At 40.7% G+C, this 18,688-nt stretch overlaps 1 protein-coding gene and 1 long non-coding RNA gene across 3 annotated transcripts in view; one reads left to right on the top strand and one right to left on the bottom strand.

The window, feature by feature from the left end:
* Positions 1-1,128: 1,128 nt before the first annotated feature.
* Positions 1,129-18,688, bottom strand: part of arnt2 (aryl-hydrocarbon receptor nuclear translocator 2) — a 39,304-nt gene continuing 21,744 nt past the window's right edge. Inside the window, exons 12-19 of one of the 2 annotated variants that reach the window (XM_038303044.1) lie at positions 18,113-18,264; positions 17,130-17,202; positions 14,429-14,552; positions 14,260-14,362; positions 14,043-14,181; positions 6,231-6,381; positions 2,983-3,128; positions 1,129-2,908 (exon numbers count right to left, since the gene is read on the bottom strand). In XM_038303044.1, coding sequence (XP_038158972.1) covers positions 2,810-2,908; positions 2,983-3,128; positions 6,231-6,381; positions 14,043-14,181; positions 14,260-14,362; positions 14,429-14,552; positions 17,130-17,202; positions 18,113-18,264 — 987 coding nt within the window. In that variant the 3' untranslated portion in view covers positions 1,129-2,809. Of the gene's footprint in view, positions 2,909-2,982; positions 3,129-6,230; positions 6,382-10,346; positions 10,465-14,042; positions 14,182-14,259; positions 14,363-14,428; positions 14,553-17,129; positions 17,203-18,112; positions 18,265-18,688 lie in introns of those variants that run through there. The other variant, XM_038303045.1, reaches the window with a different exon arrangement.
* LOC119795186 lies at positions 10,953-12,592 on the top strand. Its single transcript, XR_005282305.1, has 3 exons — positions 10,953-10,964; positions 12,022-12,138; positions 12,459-12,592. It is a non-coding gene; the product is annotated as an uncharacterized LOC119795186 (long non-coding RNA).

Raw genomic sequence — 18,688 nt, 5'->3', positions numbered from 1 at the left:
CCTATTATTTTTAGACCTGCATTTAAACTAGTATGCCCAATCCTTAACCTGTTTATCCATATTTCCTCTCTTCTACTCATTATACTGTTATATCCTATGCTAATATCTTTATGTATTTTATATAAATGTCTTCCTTTTTTTTCTAAATTCCATCTCTTCTGCCATACCTTATTTATTTTATCTTTAATAATTACTTTTATTTCTGTTCTACTTAGCGGGACATCATATTCAATTTCTCCTACTTTAACTACTTCTTTAGCTAACTTATCTACTTTTTCATTACCTAAGATTCCTTTGTGTGCTGGAACCCATGTGAATTGAATACTTATATTTTGTTGCCTTATACCATACATTAAATAACTGACTTCATCTAAAAGATCTTGACGGCTTTCAGATTTTCCACTTTTAAAACTAGTCAGGCAAGACATTGAATCTGAACAGATAACTAGGCTTCCCATAGATATCTATGGGCTTCCCTGCTTCTGCTTCTTCTGGGGTTTTATGGCAGCTGGTCAAATCATTAGCGCCCCCAGCTGGTGGGAGGCTGTTATGGCCAGACAGAAAACAACTGTTTTTAACAGGTTGTCATTTTATGAGATTACATTTATTAGAATAAAGTCTTAATTTTACCATAAAGAATGCATGACATTGCAAAAATCGTTATATTACGAGATTAAAGTCATAATAATGCGAGATTAATATATTACCAAATTAAAGTCAGTATTATTTAATAACTTTATGCTGTCATCCTAAAATGAGGGATGTAGAAAATATTTTGATCTTTTCGTGTTGATTTGATTTTACAGATAAGGAAACTTTAAACATTTCAGCCAATCAGCATCAAATTAGGATTTATTATGAAATGATGTTTACAAACAGAGCTCAGATTACCGCTAGATAATCTGGATGAGATGGTTAGTTATGAAACGACTGAAGATCGGACTTTATTCTATATCGACATTTATTGTCATACCAACTTTATTCTTGGATTATTAAGAGAAGTTGTCAATTTTTTGCTGTTTTGGTCCACCGAGGGAGGGAGGGAGACGGGGGATCTTTGAATGACGTTTACTCTGCAACAATCAAAGTCATAGTTTAGGTATGAACCTGTTGGTAGGATAACTGGGATCAATGGAAGCCACCAAAGCGAGAATTTATTTTCACAGCACAACTTGTTACACAAAATAATGAGTCACATTTACAGTTGAACGGCTCTAGAAGTCAGTGTACAACAAACTAAGCAACGATATACTGATAGTTACACACTCACATTATACACAATATCATCAAGACTTGCACAAAAAATGGACTAAAGAGAAAGTAAGATGACGTAGAAATCCCAATATTGGAAAAATTATTTTAGAGCTTTAGCAAAAGACTGCAATGTGTGCAGTTCCTTCAGGAACACGATCCCATCGTCACCTAAAGATTCCCTCACTGGTAACATGACACTGAATGGAAGAAAGGTTTTATCTGCTGGGATCAGTGTTGGTCTGATGCTGCAGTCACCTTATAAACATTTACTGAGCTCATAGGAAAGGTGATTCACTTAAAGGAACGTCTAATTTGTGGTCGATCGATTCTCACAGGATGTTTTAAAAGCTTTCCGATGAGTAAAGGACAGATCCTCCGATTCGCCGTCTGACTTCACACCGTCAGCAAACAGCAGCCGCTTGGAACTGGGAACTCCCACCAGCTGCTGTTTGCTTCATCCAGACAGGTACGTAAGGTCAGTCAGCAGCTGAGCTTTGATCCATGCAGACTGACGCTACGCCCCGCTTAGTTTCAAGGTGTCAGGTCAGCAGCCAGACCTGTTCTTATCCTAATTCTAATCCTAAACTGAGTCCTTGCTGTTTTTACAAATAGATTAGAATCTATCTTGTCCCATTCCAGGCGCTTTAGGCTGACCATAAACTGTACATTTGATTAGGCTGCAGGAATAAAGACGGGACACGGAGCCACGGTAAAAGCAGGAGCTGCCAAACCTGCAGCTCAATCAAAGTTTAAAAGCAGAGAGTTTGGTAGTTCCTCATGTGATCTACTGATATTTAACACTGTGATTAGCTAGAGCCGAGCCACAGTTTGATCCTGCGTCCAGATTTCTGTGTCTGAGCGTTTTTGACTCATAAAGCTTTTGGTTTGAAAGCAGCATTGATGTTGAAAGTTGTTATCGTATCATATGGTACCGTATGGTATGGTAGTGTATTGTATCGTATCGTATGGTAGCATGATGTGTGTTTGGATACTGGATAATGAACTATTGTTAAAAACGTGCCGCCATCATCATCATCATCATACAATAAACAGCAGAAACCTTTTAGGTGGTGATAAACAAATGATTCTGTTTCAGAGAAGATAAAACAAAAACATTTCAAGGTTTTATGAAACATTTACATAGTGAGTATTTTTAGTGTAGTTAAATGATTTCAGTAAATTAAGTCTTTTTTACAGGCGCTGCCACCTGCTGGCAAACAGGAGAAACTGCAATTAGCATAAAATTACTGATTTCTGTTCTAAGGAAGAAGATGCATGTTGCCGACTGTTTGAAATCTCCAGTTGTGTCTGATGAACCATCAGTTAAATCATCCAGTAGAAGATGAGAGGCTGCATCCATCTGTAGGTCAGACATCCATCATCTCCACACTGAGCAGAGCAGGAGCAACATGGGAGCATGACAATCAAACCGATCAGACATTCTTTCCTCTAAGTGCTGCTCATTCAGCTTCAGATAAAAATGAGGTGAAGCATGAAAACAAAATGCAAACATGAGTCCTTCTGTGATGCAAAGAGAAATGTGCAGAAGCAGCTTTTACTCGGAGAAGGGAGGAAACATGCCGAGGTCAGCAAAATCCTCAATGTTGTAGTTGGCCGTTCCCTGGGTGGGGTCTCCAGCCATGGGCAGCATGTCCTACAGAGATATTGGATGACAGATCAGAAACGTAAACTGAAAGGATTTAACAGGTAAAGTCCAGAGAGCGTTACCTGGAAGACCTCCGTCTGGCTGGGATTGGCGTGCGCGTGCTGTTCCCCAGACTGCTGGGAATGATGCTGGTTCTGCCACTGAGACCACACCTCACTGGGCCGACCCTGGAACTGGCCTCCGCTCTGACTTCCCTCTCCTGGAACATCTGCAAACAGCCAGTCAGTTACTGGCATGGACCAACCCTGTCCTGTTCTGATGCACCATGTGTAGAGATATCTGCAGAGAACCGGATCCACATCTCCGACAGCTTCTGTTTCTTCCAGCTGATCAAACAGCTGCTGGGGAAGGTTCTTCCCTCACATCCGGTTATCATTCCATGTCAGTGCGAGCCGTGGCTGCTTTAGCGCTCACTAGCCTAGCCTTGCATCATAGCGCTGCTATGACTGTCTCCGTCTGTCTCAGTGTAGCATCTGAAGGGATTGCCCCGCCTCCTTTGGCCATAAGGGTAGGCGTATCAAGCGCCATATGTTTGTAGCTTTGGAGGGGTTCTCTGGGTTGGTGAACTTCCAGATCCAGCAGCTAACAGCTGGGAGCCACTAAGAGGAGCATCAAATCCTGCCCGAAATTTAATCTTAAAGTTGTTCAGGCTGCTGGTAATGAATGCCGCCCTCCCTTATGTGACCAGGCTGACATATTTAACCGTATGTTGTCTTGGAAACAATGTGGGCTACACTGATAATTGGTTAGCTTCATGGGAGAACTAATCTAGAGAGACTGCGTCCACCCGCTGTGAACGGTGCAGCCAACATTCTGATCATCCTGGGTCCAGACCAGGAGGCGGAGTCGTACTTTAACACCTGTCTGCAGCGTCTCTAATGTTACCCATCAATTACCCAGTTCAGACAGTGTCCTGTAAGGCCTAATCAAATTCATTTTGAAATCATTTTAAGGGAGTGAATCATGATTTTCATAAAATGAATCCGACTCTGAATCCACTTCATTTACTTCATCACATCTCTGCTCCAAGACATTAGTAGTTAATGATGGGGAAGAGTTTCAGTCTGACTTTAGAGCTCATCATAGCACTGAAAAAGCTCTGGTGAAAGTCACTAATGATATTCTCATGGCCTCAGATAATGGACTTGTATCTGTGCTCGTCCTGTTGGATCTCAGTGCTGCATTTGATACAGTTGACCATAATATTCTTTTAGAAAGACTTGAATATTTTGTTGGAATTAAAGGAACAGCACTAGACTGGTTTAAATCTTATCTATCAGTCTTATTTCAATTTGTTTACATTAATGACAAATCTTCCTTACGCTCAAAGGTTACCTGTGGAGTACCACAGGGATCAGTGCTAGGACCAATTCTCTTTACTTTATAAATGCTCCCAATCGGTAGAATTATTAGACAGCATGGGATTAATTTCCACTGTTATGTTGATGATACTCAGCTATATCTGTCTATAATCCAGATGAAGCTAACCCATTACATAGATTACAGGCATGTCTGAAGACATAAAAACCTGGATGACTCTTAACTTTCTCCTTCTGAATGCAGACAAAACAGAAGTTATAGTCTTTGGACCAGAGTCTTTGAAAAAGAAGCTGATTAGTCAGTCACTTCATTTGGACGGGATTAAACTGATTTCAGATAATAAAGTAAAAAATCTTGGTGTTGTTTTTGATCAGGACCTGTCATTTAAATCCCAGATCAAAGAGGTTTCTAGAATTTCCTTCTTTCATCTGAGGAATATTGCAAAAATGAGAAATCTCCTGTCCAGGGGTGATGCTGAGAAACTAGTCCATGCATTTGTTACTTCAAGGCTGGACTATTGTAATTCTTTAATATCAGGAAGTCCACAAGCTGTAGTTAAAAGCCTTCAGCTGATGCAAAATGCTGCAGCCAGAGTTCTGATGAAAATGAAAAAGAGAGCTAAAGCTATAGGTTTCAGGGGTGGGTAAAATAATTGAAGAATTGATGCATCGCAATTATTACACGCAAAATTCATAATCGATGTGGGAGCCCCTCAGAATCGATTCACCTCCTGACCGTTGGGGGCGCTGTTGGTTTGGTTACCATTCTCAGCCAGTGCAGAGGCCGAATTAGAGCACACAAGTCATGGCGAACACCAGCAGAACACCAACTTCTAAGTCAGACGTTTGGGCTAATTGTTTTTTTTTTCCTCGTTGAAATCCAGAACTCAGGAAATCGATAAAAGCAAGGTCGTTTGTAAGCTGTGCTAGACAGAATTAAAGTACTGCAGTAACACGACGAACCTACGCAACCCCTTAATCAGATATCATGCAGAGGCGCTACAAAAAACCAAAGCACAGCCTGTCGACTCCAAACAGACACAAATTGATAAATCATTTATCTCTAAACTGCCACCAAGTTCTGCTCGCCCAGAGATAATCACCAAGTCTGTGGCCATGGTCATTTGTAAGGATCTACGACCGTACAGCGTTGCTGAAAACCAGGGTTTCTAGAACATGTTAAATACACTCGAACCACGCTACGCAATACCAACCTGTAAACAGAAGTGGCTGTACCGGCACTGACACAGAGGTGAAGACGGCTGTGCTGGAGTAGCTAAAGGCTGCTGAAAGAGTCGCGCTGACCTGCGATGGCTGGACTTCGAGAGCGACCGACCCCTACATAACCATCACTTCTCTTTTCGTATCAAATGAGTGGAAATTAGTTTCAAATGGGCTTCAGACCAGGCTGCTTCACGGACATGATACAGGGAGCAACATAGCCAACATGTTGATGGAGGCAATGAACAAATGGGGCATAACCGGAAAAGTAGCCGCTGTTGTTACAGATAATGCTGCCAACATGCTAGTTGCTGTTGATATCACTCAGCTATGACATGTTGGCTGCTTTGCCCATGTGCTCAACTTGGCATACCCCGCCCTAATAGGCTTAGACTGCTGGAGGACATAGAGACCACTTTTTCATTCTATCTCTACTCTGCGGTATCTGTTAGTTCGATCTCTAACGGTATGCTCTCTCTACCGTCTATGACTGACCGTTTCTGGTTCTCTTTCATATTTTTCACCAATAAAAACCGACTCAGAGTTTATCTGACTGGAACGACTCAGTGGGGTTTCTTAGGTAGAAAACTTTTACCCAAGATGTTTGGATGAATTGATTGAATAGATTCTGTAAAGCACATTGAGACTGCACGTTATTTGGAGCTCAGTAAATTAAACTGAATTGAATGTCCTTCCTTAAACCCAAAAAAACAAACCCAAACATCAGCAAACACTTGGAAATGACAACTGAAATAAAGAGGCGGGCTTACCAAAAGCTGTGCTGCGGTTGGTCAGGCCTGAATAAGCATTCCCACTGGGGGAGGAGGTGGCGGGGGATGACAGCGGGCTGTAGGAGGCTGGGTCAGTCTGGTAGTTGTGGCCAGACCCAATACCAAAAGGACTGGACTGGGCTTTAGCTGACTGCGGACCATAAAACACAGATCACTTACTGAGGCAGTACCACTAACAGACAGGGATGCAATCAGAACACTCATCTCAGGAATATCCATCATCTCAGTAAAAATTCCTGAATTTTAGAGACAATCTTAAACATTAAACCACACTAACAATCTAACCAGAAGTAAAACCTTGGACTTTTACTCAATATTTTAACAAACCTGAGTAGAATCATTTTTTGCTTGGCATTTGTTTTTTTGTTACTTAGGTGAAACAAATCCTAGAGGTTCACTCCAGCTTTAATCCTGGATAGTGATTATCACTATCTTTCCCAAAACAGGAAACCTGCATCTGTCTTTTTCCTCTGCTCACGTTCAATCTCCTCTCCAAAGCCTTTGCCAGCATGGCTGACATTAGCCATGGAGCCTGCCGTCCATCGCGACCACACCTGCTGCTTCTCTGTAAGGGGGAGTCACCCTTACAGAGAATTACGATTGGATCCCAGAGGTTCTGATTTCAAGCCCCACTCCCACAGACTGGCACTCTGGGTCCTTGAGCAAGACCCTTAACCCCACACTGCTCCCTGAGAGCCACACAATGGCAGCCCACGGCTCCCCGAGGGGGAGGGGTTCGTAGCTGTGACAGAGTAATGCCAATAAAGTTGAATTCTATTCCACGGTAGATCACACCGATCTAGTTTAGGCTGGTTGGAAGGTCTGTGATAGATTGGCTCTCCATTACATTGAATCATGTGACTGTGTTGAAAATGGCTTTCTTAGGAAAAGAGTGGGGGGGTTTGGCACTAGTCTGTTTTACCAAGAGCTACAGCAGCACTGAAGGTGCGCTAAGAAACCATTAGCGCTCTGTGGGCTCCTTTACAGTAGCTAGGGGTTTGATAAGGCTGCTTTTTGCTCACGCTTTATGCACTTTTAGGGGCGGGGCCAGGGGTGACCAGGGCCACCCTCAGCCAATCATTGGCCACCCCTACCAGTTTTTCCCGGTAACACAGATGGTGGCAGCAGTTTTAAAATGATCTAACTTATTTATCATTTAAATTTTTCATAATGTAACAGTTGCTGGTTAATGATGTTAATCAATAAACTAACATTAAAGATGATAAATCCAGAATTTCTGCTCTTTTCAGAACTAGATTTTGTCTTATGGGGTAAAGAGAAAATCACATCTCTGCAAGTCACCAAGGAGTCTTCAATGAAATCAGAGATAAACAACTAATCTAATAATAATAATCCATTTAATGTAGAAATTAGTCAATATTATGCAGAACAATTACTGATAAAAGTAGGGAAGTAATGTCAATGAATAGGATGTTCGTCCCAGAACTCTAACCTGAAAGAATTTCCTCCTCTACACCTTTAATTTCGACAGCATGGATGTTTAAATACACTATATTGCCAAAAGTATTTGCTCACCCATCCAAATTATTGGAATCAGGTGTTCCAATCACTTCCATGGCCACAGGTGTATAAATTCAAGCACCTAAGCATGCAGACTGTTTTTACAAACATTTGTGAAAGAATGGGTCGCTCTCAGGAGCTCAGTGAATTCCAGCGTGGAACTGTGATAGGATGCCACCTGTGCAACAAATCCAGTCGTGAAATTTCCTCGCTCCTAAATATTCCACAGTCAACTGTCAGCTGTATTATAAGAAAATGGAAGTGTTTGGGAACGACAGTAACTCAGCCACGAAGTGGTAGGCCACGTAAACTGACGGAGCGGGGTCAGCGGATGCTGAAGCGCATAGTGCGAAGAGGTCGCCAACTTTCTGCAGAGTCAATCACTACAGACCTCCAAACTTCATGTGGCCTTCAGATTAGCTCAAGAACAGTGCGCAGAGAGCTTCATGGAATGGGTTTCCATGGTCGAGCAGCTGCATCCAAGCCATACATCACCAAGTGCAATGCAAAGCGTCGGATGCGGTGGTGTAAAGCACGCCGCCACTGGACTCTAGAGCAGTGGAGACGCGTTCTCTGGAGTGACGAATCGCGCTTCTCCATCTGGCAATCTGATGGACGGGTCTGGGTTTGGCGGTTGCCAGGAGAACGGTACTTGTCTGACTGCATTGTGCCAAGTGTAAAGTTTGGTGGAGGGGGGATTATGGTGTGGGGTTGTTTTTCAGGAGCTGGGCTTGGCCCCTTAGTTCCAGTGAAAGGAACTCTGAATGCTTCAGCATACCAAGACATTTTGGACAATTCCATGCTCCCAACTTTGTGGGAACAGTTTGGAGCTGGCCCCTTCCTCTTCCAACATGACTGTGCACCAGTGCACAAAGCAAGGTCCATAAAGACATGGATGACAGAGTCTGGTGTGGATGAACTTGACTGGCCTGCACAGAGTCCTGACCTCAACCCGATAGAACACCTTTGGGATGAATTAGAGCGGAGACTGAGAGCCAGGCCTTCTCGTCCAACATCAGTGTGCGACCTCACAAATGCGCTTCTGGAAGAATGGTCAAAAATTCCCATAAACACACTCCTAAACCTTGTGGACAGCCTTCCCAGAAGAGTTGAAGCTGTTCTAGCTGCAAAGGGTGGACCGACGTCATATTGAACCCTATGGATTAGGAACGGGATGTCACTTAAGCTCATATGTGAGTCAAGGCAGGTGAGCAAATACTTTTGGCAATATAGTGTATATGCGTCTATTTGTTAGCAAAGACTGTAGGAAAGTAGAGTTAGTCTTTAATTAGAAAATATGAATGTTGTGTTTGTTTCTGTAGATTGACCCTGAGGTTCTGGTGCCGATCCGCTTTCAGCCCCCCTCAGTGTGCATTGGTTACTACCTGGACACCATTATTACAATGGTCTGGCTGCACCTCTGTGTACTTTCCCTGGAAGCCCTGCTTTCCAAATATTAGCTAATGATGTTTTAAGTAGAAATCAGCAGTTTCTCAATAAACTGACCAAGTTTTATCTTCTGAGAGGAAGAACTTGTTTTAAACACATCCCAGTGGATCCAAACACTAGTTTAAACTAAATTCTAACTCTTCAAGACAATCTTTGGCTCTTAAACATAAAATCTATGTTGAACTGTGACATCATTGCAACACTTTTTGATAATAGTTTCAGCCATTTTCTTTTCCTCTCTATGTATGACAAAGGTACCATATTTCCCGGACTAAAGCTGCTACTTTTTTCCCAAACTTTGAACTGTGGGGTATGCATAATTAGTTTTAGCTGAGATTCACCAGTTTGACAGGGAGTGTAATTATTTTTTATAAATTGTTATATTTTGAATAGAAGCTGCTGTGAATGTATCTGATATGTGCAGAGAGTTAACTGTGGATTTAACTTGAATCTCAAGCATAGTTTACACAGAATAACAGCTGGCAGATTCACCTGAATGCAGAGTAATAATGTTAAAGCTCTTCATTCAAACAGGCCATGGGTCTAACTTTGAAATGTTTTAATCAGCAAGGCAGGCATAGCTGTAGGATAGACTATAAAGCTGCAAAGTTTTATTTTGACAGGCCGCTCAGAACATGGAGGACTTTATGCAGGATATATACAGCAGTATACCATATAGATACCCAGAGCCATAGCTCTGTTGAACGGTCCGTCATCCGCACATTCTACCCCTTAGATAGAAAACTTTGAATCAATCTGACTGGATGATCTGGTGAACTGGAAAGTGACCTGAGATGACATGATGTGAATTGGAGCTATAGAAATAAACTGAATAGAATTGAATTACATGGTGTTATAGATTTTGTATATCATGTTATAGATATGGTATATCATGTTATAGATATAGAACCCTTTATGTGGCGCTCAGTTAAATACTACAAAATTCAAAATGTTATTGGAGGACAAGGAAAGACCTTATCACCTTTGTAACATTTAGAAAAAGAAATAGCCACTTGGCCTAATATGTTTAAAAAAAGTTATTTCATCAGAAATTAATGAAAAACACTTAGAGTGAAAGAAACTTTGTAACTTATGAACTTTCTACACTAACTTTTTTACAAATCACTCCAGCTTAGTTTAGTTAGCTAAACTTAATTTTCAGTAGGTCCCATATGATCCAAGGGCTTATTGAATTCATCAATGTTAAAATGAGTGTTCTGCCCCCCCCTAGCATGATGTTTACCTGGGTGATTCTCATGAAATCATGAGAAATAGGTGTCACAAAGCATTTTTATGATTAAAGTTTACTCTATAAAAATAAAAAATATATAAATTAAATCACATTTTCATGTACTATATTGCACATAACTCCAAATCACAATACCTTTTACACATTTTGTATTTTTTTTTTTACATTTAATGGTAAATTTTCTCATTACCGCAACGCGTCCAGAACTAAAATTGTGCTGTATAAGATTGAAATATTATTAATTAAAAAGATAAAAAAGAATAAATTTCAGAAAATATCATACTACTAATAAGCACAAATAAAGTACATTGGGTATTTGGTGACTGTTGGTAAAGACAGTGAAAATAATAAGAAAAAGAAATGTGTCCAACACCAACTTTCTCATCCTCTGCAACAATTTTGAATCAGCAATAAAATCAACAAGGAACAAATATTTGCAAGGCATTTTGTTTGAGGGGGACTGAATTGACTGTAACACTCAAGATGTCTACCAGGTAAGCAGCTTTATTTTTCTCTCTCAAGACAAAAGTTAAAACTTTGGTCTTATTGCACCTATGTAACTTTTTAATTCTCATTACCGCAACATGACATTATGAAGTCTTAAAGAATATTTATGCTTTTATTTTTCTGTAATTATATAGCCTATTGTGGTCTAAACATAAACAGCTAAGAAAAGTTTAGCTAACCCTCATGGTGCTCCAATAGCTAGCGATAAAGGTAAAGGTCACTCATCCTCCGCAACACCATTATCATTCACCGCAACTGTTGCGGTAGTGAGACTCAGTGTTTCGGTGGATGAGAATACATTGGAATGAGCTGTTAAAGCCAATGCATCCTGAGAATGAAAGGAAAAAATAAATATAATGTACATATAAAGTCTAAAATAAATATGATATACATTAAAAGGAGCTGCTATAGCTGTTAATTACATTTTAAAATGTAACATTTCAACCTCATTTCACTGTACATCATATTTATTTTACTATGCATTACTATATATGAAATTATATCATATTATATACTATATATTATATTATATTATATTATGTTATATTATGTTATATTACATTATATTATATTATAATATTAAATAGTAGGCCTTCATCATAAAGGATGGGAATGCATAATAACAGCTCAATTCAATATATCATTATTTTTATTGCACATTATTATTTATTAAGTGTAGACCTATGTTATATGTATTATATAATATTATTATTACACATTTGTATTATATTATTGTACATTTTATTCAGATACGGTTTCCCCACCAGATACGGTTTCCCCACCAGTCCTAGCAGGACTCGGTAATCTTCCACATTTATGTACTGTATGGTGGCTTATTTGAAAATTTTTATGAAAATTATTAAATTATGAATATTTAATATTGTTTTTTTTTCTTTTTGTTGGATTAGCGTGTGATAAAGAATAGAATAGAATAGACATTTTGCAGCTAAGCTGCCTGACCAGTCTTTCCATAGAAACAATAATGATGACTTGGTTAAATCTTCTTGCAAAAGTGCAGTCTTTACATGTGCTATCTTGTTACAGGAAAGCATCAGGTGAAAAGAAAAGGGCTTCAGCGCAACAGAGGCTGGCAAAGCATAGGGCAACAGTTTACAGCGATCCAATGTTGCATGAGGAACACAAAAGGAAAGAGAGAGAAAGGTTAGGGGAAAGAGTGATAACAGGGAAAATATACAGTATATGTAATGTATGTTAGGTGGTTTGACAGTTGCACTCACACCCATCCAAAGCCTTGCACTCACAGAGAAATGGAAACATTTCCCAAAGCACACACTCAGAGAGACACACTTGTATGATGTTACCATGCAAACATTCATCTGCTGCACACATTGCCTACACACCCGAACACACAGTTACATCCTCAGCAAATATAGGTATACACACAATTTTGTACATAGTCCATTGATTGAAAGAAATATAGCATGAGCATAAATAAAAGGTCTGTTTTTTTTTTCTTCAAGGTATCAAAAACGTAAGGAAGCTGGTAAACTTAAAACTACTAAAGATCTGACAAGCAAACAGCTCGAAAGAAGAAAGCAACAATGGCGGAAGAACTCACAAAATTATTACAAAAGAAAAAAGCAGCAGCAAGTACTTCTGGACTTGACACCAGAATCCTTTGCCAGTCAGGAGAATATGGAGAATGGAAGTACTGAGAATGATGGAGCACAAAGAGAGGAAGCAGACCCTAATCCTAACAGAACAATGAATTCACCAAAGAAAAAAAATTGTAATAAAATTAACGACGAAATGAAATAAAAGTTCTTTTGCAAATGTTATGTGTTTCTGTTGTTTGACATTATGGTATTACGTGTTCTAAATTTCAAACTGGAATAAGAACCAAATGTTGTGACAGGTCAGGGGCGGGGAACCTGTGTTTCGAGGGCCGTTTGTGACTCTTAAAGGCCGTTTTATCCAGCCCCTGGTATAGTTTTAAGGTTATGCAGCTTCGCATGAAATATGACATTTTTTGTAAAGTAAACTTAGAAAGTACATTTGCAATACAATTAAGTTATATTCAGGGGACCTAGAGAAGCTGGGTTCTGTTTTAAAGCTGGCTGCCTTCGATATAGGCCTAAAGTACAGGGGGAAATCCTGATTTTTGTTCGTAGTAAGGCCCTCGGAGGACTTCTACAGCCCTCGGATTAATGTGAAGTGGCCCCTCGAATGAAAGGGGCTCACCACCCCTGTGATAGGTTAATGAATTGTTTTGAAATATTTGTGTCATTAACATGGCCCTAAATGGGATATTGTCACAGCTTTGTTATGCAATAATTAGAATCATTTTAATTCGCATTGTATATTTTTTTCTTCCACAGAACATGCCATATTGTGTTGAATATGGCTGAGCCGAAAAAAAATTACAGTAATAGATATTTATATTTGTTGAATATTCACAGACTTCATACTCCATGTGCTTGTAATGCCAACATTTACCAGAGATATTAGCTGTTGAATAGGAATCCTTATGGACCTATACAATAATTCTCATCTCTGAAACATTGAAACTCATTTCCGAAACATCATTCTCATTACCGCAACACATAGTTATTTGCAAATTATTGAATTACTACAAACCGCTTTAAGTTTGTAGGGGTACTTAGATAAAATAGAGTGCTCCATACATTATCTCTATAAAATATAAATATATATAAGTATTTTTGCAGTAAGATATCCTAAAAAGACAGACTATAAATCATTAAGTGTGTTGCGGTAATGAGACAAATCATAAAATTTGAATACAATACTTTACTTCAAATATAATAATTCCTGGTTTTTAATACACCTCTTAGCATAACTGTTACTAACATTTATTTAAAAAGTCATAAATGCATAATTTCTAAACATTTTTCTGATGTGATTTTATGTTGCGGTAATGAGAATTTCTTGAGCTCAGGCAGACTAAAACTGCAGTAAAAATTAAGAAGAAATGTACCAAACTGAATAAAAATCGTGTTTCTAGAAACTTAAGACTTCAATCTTGCATTCCAGAAAGAAAATTTGCCTTTAAAAGTCTACATCTGATTTTCGTGAGAATCACCCACCTGTCCTGTGAATGGGGGCCGGTTGCCTGACCATGCCACCTGGCCTGGGTTCAGCTGTCTGGAGATCTGAGCCAGGTTCTGATTGGACGATCCCGAGGACTGGATGTCGTTAACACCAGGAACATGAATTACCGAAGAACTGGGAAGGAAAAAAACCTTGTAAGGGTCTGCTGTGAGGGAGGGAACCCCTGGATGGGCCAACATGGTTGCACCGCACCTGAAGCTCTTTCCAGAGTGGCCCTGCTGAAAAGGAGAGCTCTGGGTGTAGAGGGGCTGTCCTCCCGCCGTGGAGGAAGGAACCATCATCTTCTTGTCTCCCGCTTTGGATAAAAAGCTGCTGTTACACAAAAGCCCATCCAAAGAGTTTTAGCAAACATGTGACTTACAGCCAGATATGCTGGTGTACATCTCAGCAAAGCGTGGATCTCTCTCCTGGGAGAACAGGGTCTCTGTCTTCTCAATGCTTTTCCCAGCATCATGGACGCCACTGCTGACTCCTGCCACAGGTACCTGAAGGGAGAAACACTATTAAGCATTCATCAGTGGATCTGTCCTACTCTCACAGGGAGATAAAGTGATGGAAGCTGTGACAGCAGGGAGGATCTGTGGTATGGTCTGCCTTGAACAGGATCTGGAGGAGCCTCTGACTGCAGTCTGAAGAGGACTATTAAAGTTGTCCATCATCAGGAGCTTCTAGGACAGGCCTGATGCTGTTACCCCAGTAGATGAAGAGGGGCAGCATCTTCCTCCAAACGCTGAAGGACCCAAGCTTCCTGAGGAAGTCATGGCTGCTCTGGTGCTCACTGCAGACTGCACAGTTACTCTTGGTATTTATAATCCTCCACCTCACATTCTACCCCATCCATGTGTCTTCCAAAATATATCATCATCTACTGTTTTTAAAACCACAATTAGATTCATGTTACGGCTCTTTAACCTGAGTCTTCTGTGGGACTGAACTGTGACTGCCTGCTCTAACCCACCCAGCAGAAACTGGCTGAAAAGACGACATGATTTACGTTCAAACGACGTCTACATTTGGTTACTTTCAGATTGTTGAAAACTGGGTTTGAAACGTCTATTATTGGACTAAAGAGGGAAAAAATCAGAGCGACCAATCACAGCCCAATGTTCAATGATGATTTCTGGACTAAATCCAGACTATAACAGACCGACCAGATTTAGCCTAAAAACCAACGACTGAATGAGGTCTGGTGTTTGGGGGGAGGCCCTTCATGTTTAAAGGTGAAGATTCTCAGTCATCCAGGTCAGAGTCATTCCAAACAAGGTAAAATCAATCCACTGGACTTTGTTTCCAAGTTTGAAGACGTTTCTCTTCCATTCAGGAAGCTTTTTCAAATCAAAATGTCAGAAATAGTGTTGAGTTCCAGGTTTTCTACAGTAGCCCAACAAAGCCTTTAGTCCCTTTCAGAGACATAGACAGGTATGGGGCATTACAGGCTAACAAAGAATGCAAACGACCCCCATTCAAAGGGGTGGACCCGTTCATCCGTTTCTATTTGCACGTTTTCTAAGAAAAAACAAGGCTTTGTTGGGCTGCTGGATAAAGGATTGCTTTTAACTTTTTTGACAATGACCTCCATGATAAACGGTGTTAAGACAGCAGGTCTATAGTCACTGAGGACTGCTGGCTGAGTCTTCTTTGGTCCTGGAACAAGGCAGGAGGTCTATAATCACTGAGGACTGCTGGCTGAGTCTCCTTTGATTCTGGAACAAGGCAGGAGGTCTTCCACATCCCTGGAATGTTTGCTCCTTTCTGTCAGGACTTCAGCTCCTTCCTCTTCCTTGGTGAGCCACTGTCAGTCTAACAGCATGGGGTTCATGTTGTCACAGCGCTTCATTTGTGTATATGTCCAAATAAGTAGGTAAATGTGTTTAAAAATATGGTCATCACGCTCACATAAAGTCACCGTTTCTCTGGTCGTTTCACTCACTTGAAGTCACCGTTTCTCTGGTCGTTTCGCTCTCTTAAAGTCACCGTTTCTCTGGTCGTTTCACTCACTTGAAGTCACCGTTTCTCTGGTCGTTTCACTCTCTTAAAGTCACCGTTTCTCTGGTCGTTTCGCTCTCTTAAAGTCACCGTTTCTCTGGTCGTTTCGCTCTCTTAAAGTCACCGTTTCCATGGTTGTTTCGCTCACTTGAAGTCACCGTTTCTCTGGTCGTTTCGCTCTCTTAAAGTCACCGTTTCCATGGTCGTTTCGCTCACTTGAAGTCACCGTTTCTCTGGTCGTTTCGCTCTCTTAAAGTCACCGTTTCTCTGGTCGTTTCGCTCACTTAAAATCACCGTTTCCATGGTCGTTTCGCTCACTTGAAGTCACCGTTTCTCTGGTCGTTTCGCTCTCTTAAAGTCACCGTTTCTCTGGTCGTTTCGCTCACTTAAAATCACCGTTTCCATGGTCGTTTCGCTCACTTGAAGTCACCGTTTCTCTGGTCGTTTCGCTCTCTTAAAGTCACCGTTTCTCTGGTCGTTTCGCTCTCTTAAAGTCACCGTTTCCATGGTCGTTTCGCTCGCTTAAATTCACCGTTTCCATGGTCGTTTCGCTCGCTTAAATTCACCGTTTCCATGGTCGTTTCGCTCGCTTAAATTCACCGTTTCCATGGTCGTTTCGCTCGCTTAAATTCACCGTTTCCATGGTCGTTTCACTCGAGTCATCGTTCAACATTTGAACATTAAACATTAACATTTGGTGCAACCTCTATTTATGAGTTAAACAAACAACCTGTATTTACAAATTCGATCAACCTGCACATAAACACTTCTACTGACAGCTCTCTCACACCACAGCAATCAGTTATACTTAATATCATAGAAAGAGTGAAATCAGGCTTTAAGACCATTTTCTGTTACCACCTTCACAGTTCAGGAGATTTACGGATGTTCTTGTAAGTGATTCTAAAAATCTATAATGTTCCACAACTGATGGAAATCATGAGGATAAAGAGGACCCAAAATGCTGGGAATGAAAATGAATGAAAATGTTCATCTCCAAACACCTTTGACTGAAGGGAAATCCGTCCCATTTCCTGTTGACTGATGGACTATAGGACCGCTTTAAAGGGGATTACCTGGGAGAGATCATACGCTGCGAGACCGTCTCTCTGGTGAACCTCTAACTCTGCCTGCTGCTGCTGCAACTGCCTGAAAAAACAACAATAGATACACATCAGCAGCTTCATACACTGAGGGGCGGAGCTAGAAGATGGCCACGCTTAGCCAAAGGTTAGCCACACCTGTAGCCACCCTCACAGTGTGAGTGTTGAGACTGTCCAGAGGAATTGAAACCATCAATAAGAGATAATTTAATGTGCATTTAGTCACATTTCTTCTAATTTATCTGATATTTCTGCTACAGAAAAGGTGCGATTCAAAGAGTCAGATGGAGAATGATGTTTGGAGGATTTCCTGTACATTTATAGCTGCAGTCTGTCATTTTCAGCAGCATGTGTGGTCAGACTGCAGCAACAAGAGATTTTCTCGTTATGGAACACAATGACCAGGTTCATTTATTTAGATTAAAGCTGCAACTAACCATTACACAATGATTTGCACATTGGTTAATCTGTTTGTTCATTTTTAGATTAATTGATTAATAGTCGGACAGCCAAAGGTTCCTTAAAGAAGATTTTTTATAAAATTAAACCAGGTGAAACTAAAACTTTTCCACTTGACCGGTTCTGGATAGAGCAGATTGACATGTTGAATGTTATTAAGTTTTGTGCATGGGCACAACGCTAACCGTGCTGGAGAATGACATTTATGTTAGGATGAAACCAGGGGATGTCAGTATTAGTCATTTAGTTTTTACTTTCCTTTCAGCTAAAATGAAGAGAAAGGAGGTAAAGGTTGCCCAGAAGGAGGATGAAGGAAATATGCATCAGCTCTTTTTATATGGTTTATATCTGGAGAACTTTGTAATGCAAGTGTTCCTTATTAAGGCCGGGTGGGTGGGGGTGGGTGGGGCAGTTGCAACACATTCTTTAAAACTTCTCCTAGTTTAACTTCTAAGAATGAAACTATACAGCAATGCAGAGGATGTGAAGTAACTTACTTGACGTTGGTGTTGGTGCAGATGATGTACTCGATCTCATCGGAGTACGGGTTCTGGAAGGTGAAGCTGCTGGTTCTGATCAGCATCCACTCCCTGTTTTTCAAGCGGAAGCGATACATGACAGATAACACCTGTCCCTTCAGTTTCACCACCTGCAGGACAGCAGAAACAGGGATCAGAGTTTGAACTCTGCCGCCACCATTCCCTCAGCATTCTGGGCCTTTTCTATGTCACCAGGTCAGGATCAACATAAGAACTGGAGATAAGTGCTGTGGCTAAGGAGAGGAGAGAGTGGGAAGTCACTGGGCGGTGGGAGTTAGCGCCAGCCTCGCATCGTTAGCCGCCATCGTTCTCTCCTCTCCTACCTCTGGAATCTTTCATATTTAAAACGGCACTGAAGGAACCTTGACCAGATCCTTAGATTTACAATAACCTTTTACCCCTTTCTAACTTGCCATTAATTGGTAAAAACATGCCTTTCCCCAACTTCCCGTCCGTCTAACTTCAAATGATCAATCTGAGCAGTTCCAGTCTGGTTTCTGCTGCCATACTGAAACTGATGGTAGCCATCATTCT

This window comes from Cyprinodon tularosa, unplaced genomic scaffold (genome assembly GCF_016077235.1).
Source record: "Cyprinodon tularosa strain WSP-4 unplaced genomic scaffold, ASM1607723v1 ctg502, whole genome shotgun sequence".
Lineage (NCBI taxonomy): Eukaryota > Metazoa > Chordata > Actinopteri > Cyprinodontiformes > Cyprinodontidae > Cyprinodon > Cyprinodon tularosa.
Note: the sequence above shows the minus strand (reverse complement) of the source record. Positions and strands in the feature narration are given on the sequence as shown.